The sequence below is a fragment of the Eucalyptus grandis genome, chromosome 4 (assembly GCF_016545825.1).
Source record: "Eucalyptus grandis isolate ANBG69807.140 chromosome 4, ASM1654582v1, whole genome shotgun sequence".
Lineage (NCBI taxonomy): Eukaryota > Viridiplantae > Streptophyta > Magnoliopsida > Myrtales > Myrtaceae > Eucalyptus > Eucalyptus grandis.
Window position 1 is genome coordinate 36,769,095 of NC_052615.1, and position 7,010 is coordinate 36,776,104.

The 7,010-nt window shown below is 43.4% G+C and overlaps 1 protein-coding gene across 1 annotated transcript; it reads left to right on the plus strand.

The window, feature by feature from the left end:
• The first annotated feature begins 2,442 nt into the window (after positions 1-2,442).
• On the plus strand, positions 2,443-6,594 carry LOC104442252 (transketolase, chloroplastic). The gene is made up of 7 exons (XM_010055605.3): positions 2,443-3,111; positions 3,440-3,530; positions 3,641-3,746; positions 3,845-4,127; positions 4,479-4,627; positions 4,728-4,881; positions 5,269-6,594. The coding sequence occupies exons 1-7, from the start codon at positions 2,608-2,610 to the stop codon at positions 6,226-6,228; spliced, it is 2,247 nt and encodes a 748-aa protein (XP_010053907.2). The 5' UTR covers positions 2,443-2,607; the 3' UTR covers positions 6,229-6,594.
• The last annotated feature ends 416 nt before the right edge of the window (positions 6,595-7,010 follow it).

The following is a 7,010-nucleotide window of genomic DNA, read 5'->3' on the forward strand; positions in this document are numbered from 1 at the left end:
CGAGGCTCGCGGGGACGCGAGCCTCGCCGTGGCCGGGCGAGGCCTTGCCCTCATCGGCGGTCGCCAGGCCATGGCAGGGCGGCGCCAAAAGAAAAAGAACAAGAAAATAAGAGAAAAAGAAAAAAAAAATAAGTGTTTCAAAAGTGTTTGAAACAAGAAATACAAAATTTGTGTTTTTTGTTTTTTTTTTTTTGTTTAAGGAACAAAAGAACAAAAAAACAGAAAAAGTGTTTAAAAACACAAAAAGAAATACAAACAAACAGGCCCTTAATTATTCAACCAAAAAATGGGACCCACGAGTGCCCAATTATGTTGGACGGGGGAAAGGGAGAGGTTGACCCATTTGTTACCGGGTTTTGTGGTGGCCGTCGCTTAAGCTCTCAGCTCCTTTTTGCCTCCCCTTCTCTATCCTCCATCGCCATCTCCATCGCCACCCAATAAACCCCCCACCAAAGATGCCATGGTATATGCTTCGAGTTCATATATACAAGGCATCCTACGAACTTGAAATCCAAAGCATATTCAGCACGCGCTTGTGCATATTCTTTCTGGAAAAAGTAAAATATGCGTGCATATAGAATTGAGCGGTCCTCGTCTTCAAGAAAGCATGACACGGCCTGATTATTTTACTCAGCAAGGTAATATTTAAAGTGACGACTCGACTGAAGAAAGATCCACCCTCACGTGATTCTTGTTTAGAGGTTCGAATCCCGCACGTTCGAAACCTGAACTCCGGGGCAACTCAGACTGAAGAAGGCTTGCAACTTTCAGCACTTTAGTGGGATCATGGTAACTGGCTAACTTATCCTGAGATAACTTGTTCGAGAATCAGTCGGCGATTCTACTGCAACAAAGGTCCGGCATGGGACATTCAAGTCGAGCATTCTGGGTCACTTGACACACGCTATTTTATTTAAATTTTGAACGACTCAGTTGCGCATTATTATCTCAAATGTCGTCACTCATGAAAAAAAATTGCTATTCAATCCGACATTAGTATCATTTCTTCAAATAGAATTTACTTTATAATAATGTGGAGTCTTTATAATAGTGCCTGAAGAAGGCACGTACGTCATGGCACGAGTTTTCGTTGGAATGCTCAGATTTTATGTAAGTCACTTGACACGCATTACTTTATTTAAACTTTGAATGACCAGTTGTGCATTATTATCTCAAATCTTATCACTCATGAAAAAATATTGATCTTCGATCCAACATTAATATCATTTCTTCAAAAAGACGCTACTTCATAATAATGCAGATTCTTTATAATAATACCAAAGAAGGCAATCTACGTCATGGTACGAGTTTTCGTTGGAATGCCCATATTTCGCACAAGTCACTTGACACGTGTTAGTTTATTTAAATTTTGAATGACCTGATTATGCATTATTATCTCAAATCTCATTATTCATGAAAAAAATTGCTATTCAATCTAACATTAGTATCATTTGTTCAAAGAGATGTTACTTTATAATAATGCTCGAAGGAGGCAATCTACGTCATAGCACGAGTTTTCGTTGGAAGGCCTAGATTTTATGTGAGTCACTTGACATGCGTTATTTTATTTAAATTTTGAAAGACCTAGTTATGCATTATTATCTCAAATCCCGTCACTCATTAAAAAATTACTATTCAATCTGATAGTAGTATCATTTCTTCAAAGAGACGTTACTTTATGATAATATGGAGTCTTTATAGTAATGCCCAAAGGAGGCAATCTATGTCCTATTAGAATGCCTAGATTTTACGCAAGTCACTTGACACACGTTACTTTATTTAAATTTTGAACGACCCAGTTGTATATTATTATCTCAGATCTCGTTACTCATGAAAAAAATTGTGAAGAGATGTTACTTTATAATAATGCAGAGTCTTCATAATAATGCCTGAAGAAGGCAATCTATGTCATAACATGAGTTTTCATTCGGGTATCAAATTTGGGTTATTTTATGTTGCTTCCTATCTAAATCTATTAGTTTCTCCGTTACTTGTAACAGTTCTTTACTTAGGGGGTTGGAATCATTTGATACACGTTACTTTATTTAAATTTTGAACGGTCAAGTTATGCATTATTATTTCAAACCTCGCCACTAAAAAAATTGCTATTTGATCCGCTATTTGTACCTCGGCGTAGGTTTAATATCAAAGCAAATGTGATTAAAGGCTTCCATAAAAATTCACGCCGATTTAGCGCGCCCCCTTCTCCGGGGCCAAAAATCGGAGCTATGAGCTATCATGGGAGAAGGAAAACGAATAGAAAAAGGAAAGGGACGGCAGAAACGAAAGGCGGAGCATCCCCTATCCGGAGTCAACGGCCGCGATGCCGTCCCTCCGTGGATCCAAGGGCCACGGCCTTTCGAAGAGTCGACCGGATCAGACAAAATTCCGGGGGGGGCAACCCAAAATCCTGATCCTCAACATCGTCCACACAAAAAGGAGAAAAGACTATCGTTTCGTTTCCCCAAGTAAAGCTGTAAGCTTGTAACTCGCTCGCTACTACAACATCCTAAGACAGACAGACAACGGTATTCACCCGTTAACTGACCAACGGCGATCGCCAACGCTCGAACCGGACCGCCTTTCTCTGTCTCCGCGAGCCGAGCCATGGCTTCCACCTCGTCCCCGACGCTGTCCCAGGCCATCTTGGCCCGACCCATCTCCGGCAGCGCCTCCAATTCCTCCTCCTCCGACCGCGTCTCCCTCTCCCTCTCCGCCCTCAAGTTCTCTCCCCTCTCCTCCTCCAGGCGCGCCTCCGGCTCCTCCTGCCGCCGCCGCCGCAGCAGCGTCCCGGGTCCCTCCTCGGCCGTCCGACCCATCAGGGCCGCCGCCGTCGAGACCCTCGACACCGCCACCGAGGCCTCCCTGGTCGAGAAGTCGGTCAACACCATCCGGTTCCTGGCCATCGACGCCGTCGAGAAGGCGAACTCCGGACACCCGGGACTGCCCATGGGGTGCGCCCCGATGGGTCACATCCTGTACGACGAGGTCATGAGGTACAACCCCAAGAGCCCCTACTGGTTCAACCGCGACCGGTTCGTGCTGTCGGCCGGGCACGGTTGCATGCTGCAGTACGCCCTTATGCATCTCGCTGGGTATGACAGCGTCCAGGTTGGTGCTTTCGTTTTTTTTTGGCTACCGTGAATCGTTCTTGGTTTCTAATCGAGGATTCTTTTGTCTTTATGATCGGCATGTGTGCTCAATTTTAGTTTTGTCGGAGCATTTAAACGCCGAATATTTTGGATTTTTAGTTTGGTTGGTGTTAGAAATGAGAATTGCTGGTCTCCCGAGTGGTTTTATTGCTGTCCATCACCTGAATTTTTTGAGAGAAAAACAAGAGAGTTGGCTTGTCTTGTAATTACATCTTGTTGCTAGTGCTAAATGACTCATTGTCGGAAGCTTTTCCATTGGAAATGTTTGTTTGTGAAAATCTTTTTAGGAGGAAGACTTGAAAGGCTTCCGGCAGTGGGGAAGCAAGACCCCTGGCCATCCGGAGAACTTTGAGACAACCGGTATCGAAGTTACAACAGGTTTGAGTTTGACCTTTTTCCGTAGTTTTATATGGCTTAGGTGGTGTTAGACGTGCATTCCGATTTTCCTCTAAGAGATATGTAATTGATTTGATAACTTGGTTTATTAGGTCCACTCGGGCAAGGAATTGCCAATGCTGTTGGTTTGGCACTCGTAGAGAAGCATTTGGCTGCTCGCTTCAATAAACCGGACAGTGAAATAGTTGACCACTACACGTAAAACAATCCTCCATGATACTTTTCACCATGCATTTTTGAGTTTGACAATGATTAGCATTGTGACTTGTGTTTCGGTGGTTTTCGCACTTCTTTAGATATGTCATCCTTGGAGATGGTTGCCAGATGGAGGGTATTTCCAATGAAGCTTGTTCACTTGCTGGTCACTGGGGACTTGGAAAGTTGATTGCTTTCTATGACGACAACCACATCTCTATCGATGGTGATACGGAAATTGCATTCACCGAGAGTGTTGACACCCGTTTCGAGGGTCTTGGGTGGCATGTCATATGGGTGAAAAACGGAAACACTGGCTATGATGAGATACGTGCTGCTATTAAGGAAGCGAAGGCTGTCAAGGATAAGCCTACATTAATTAAGGTCCCACTCCTAAATCTGATGGAATATGAATTGTTTTGGTTTATGCGAGGCTAGCACAGTTTGAAGTTACCGTAAACAAGGGCAAAGCCTAAAAGCAGTCCATGGGAATGAACTTTCAAAAAATACTCTTTATGATTAATATGATCGCATATTTTTTTTTGTTAGGTTATAGTGGAGGCTATATTTAAAATACTAGTCAAATTATTTTATGCCTTTTGAGAAAGACATTAGTATTTATTGTAATAGTACAACTAATTCGTATTTCTCATATTGCTTTCGAAAGAATTTTGTTTAGTTTCCCTCGATAATCGTTTTTTGAAGCTGTTAATGAACCATGCTTTTTCTTTGCAGGTGACTACCACCATTGGCTACGGTTCACCTAACAAGGCCAACTCATATAGTGTGCATGGGAGCGCACTGGGTGCCAAGGAAGTCGATGCAACAAGGAAGAACCTTGGTTGGCCATATGAACCTTTCCATGTGCCTGAGGATGTCAAAGCGTAAGTAAAATCTAGAGAACCATCCATCTCTCTGCCATGTGATGGAGACAAATTTGATATCGAAATTTAGTTACTGATGAATATCTGTGGCTCTCTCTAGGCACTGGAGTCGCCATGTCCCTGCTGGTGCTGCTATTGAAGCTGAATGGAATGCCAAGTTTGCCGAGTATGCGAAGAAGTACAAGGAAGAAGCTGCAGAACTGAAGTCCATTTTCAAGGGTGAACTGCCTGCTGGTTGGGAAAAAGCACTTCCGGTAAGAAAATTACAGTGTACTTGTAGCCTTTTAGCGTAGAATTCCACTTGTGCTATATGAGGTTTATGGAGCTTTTAAAAGAAGAAAAGGGATTTAATACTTAGGAAAGACATTTGGGCAATGGCATGCTGACTGTTCTTAGTTGTATTCCTCATCCAATCATTACTTCTACTTGTGGTAATCTCCCAAGCTTTATTTTCACAACCTTCTAAATGCTTCTAGCTTCTAATCCTTATAATTATTCCCTATGGGGGTCAAAGTCTGGCAGTATCATAATTATCTTGTCGATGTCTATAATCTGAGATTTTACACACATTGTGAATTCTGTTAAACAATTGGTATTTGGTGGACTTCAGCGATGTGTTAATTGTTTGCTGCATTTTACAGACGTATACTCCTGAGAGTCCTGCTGATGCCACCAGGAATCTCTCTCAGCAATGCCTGAATGCCCTCGCTAAAGTGCTGCCTGGTCTTCTTGGTGGCAGTGCTGATCTTGCTTCTTCCAACATGACACTGCTTAAGATGTTCGGTGATTTCCAAAAGGGCACCCCGGAGGAACGCAATGTCAGGTTCGGTGTTAGAGAGCATGGAATGGGAGCTATTTGCAACGGGATTGCCCTGCACAGCCCTGGTCTCATTCCATACTGCGCCACGTTCTTTGTCTTCACTGACTACATGAGGGCTGCGATGAGGATCTCTGCCCTTTGTGAAGCTGGAGTTATCTACGTGATGACCCATGATTCAATTGGTCTTGGAGAGGATGGGCCGACCCATCAACCTATTGAGCACTTGGCCAGCTTCCGTGCTATGCCCAATATTTTGATGCTTCGACCAGCTGATGGGAATGAAACCGCAGGTGCGTACAAGGTTGCTGTCCTCAACAGGAAGAGACCTTCTGTCCTTGCTCTCTCCAGGCAGAAGCTGCCCCAGCTTTCCGGAACTTCCATTGAAGGAGTCGAAAAAGGTGGTTACATCATTTCGGACAACTCTTCAGGCAATAAGCCCGACGTCATCTTGATTGGAACTGGTTCTGAGTTGGAAATTGCTGTGAAAGCAGCAGATGAACTGAGAAAGGAAGGGAAGGCTGTGAGAGTTGTATCATTTGTTTCATGGGAGCTCTTTGACGATCAATCTGCTGAGTATAAAGAAAGCGTTTTGCCAGCTGCCGTATCCGCTAGGGTCAGCATTGAAGCTGGGTCAACCTTTGGATGGTCGAAAATCGTCGGAAGCGGAGGGAAGGCTATTGGAATCGACCGCTTCGGGGCCAGTGCTCCGGCAGGTATAATTTACAAGGAGTTTGGCATCACTGCCGAGGCCGTCGTTGCGGCAGCTAAAGAGCTTTGCTAGGTTCTGGTAAGTACACAATGCGGTTACTTGGGTGGCATTTGGGTTCCGGCGCAGAGCTCCCCTGGAAAGCCTGCTGGAGAGATTTATATTTATTCAATGTCTCTTGTGCTATAAACAAAAATAATGACAGAAAATTTTTCCTTCTAGTGCTTGAAGTTTCTCAATGAGGCAGAAATGGATCACAAGAGAGCTGTAGTGAATGATCTTGCACTAGTAAAACTCTAGCAGCTGTTCTCTTGAGATTTGTAACTGTGGGTGGATGAAGTCAATGCGGCAAAATTTCCTCCATCCTGTCGAAATGTTACAAACCCTATGTTCATTTAACAGTTGCTATTCAGATCTCTGTATTCACGATTTGCCTCTTTATGTTCTGGTATTCTATTCTTGCTTCTGATGGGTGTCTACTATTCTCATTATTCAATAATTCTAGGATAGCAAAGCAAGTAGAGGAGCAAATGATAAACTTTTTTATTTGGAAATTCTGTGTCTTTTGGGTGGTTGGAAAGTGGTCTAGACTGAGCTCAAAATCTCTTTAGCTAACTTTTACAAGGCATTGAAGAAGGGTAGGCCTATCTTCTTCTCTCGGTGCAGGGCCCACTAATTTTGTTTGGAACTACAGTTTTTGAATGGGGGAGGAGAAGATTGACCTATTGTTAAATTCGTGGTGGTGGTTGAAGCTACTTCTTTTAGCTATCCTATCCTTGTTGTCTTGTATCACTGGTGGTGACAAAATGAGGACTTTTATATACGGACTGCATTGCTGATGTTGCATTAGAGATGCT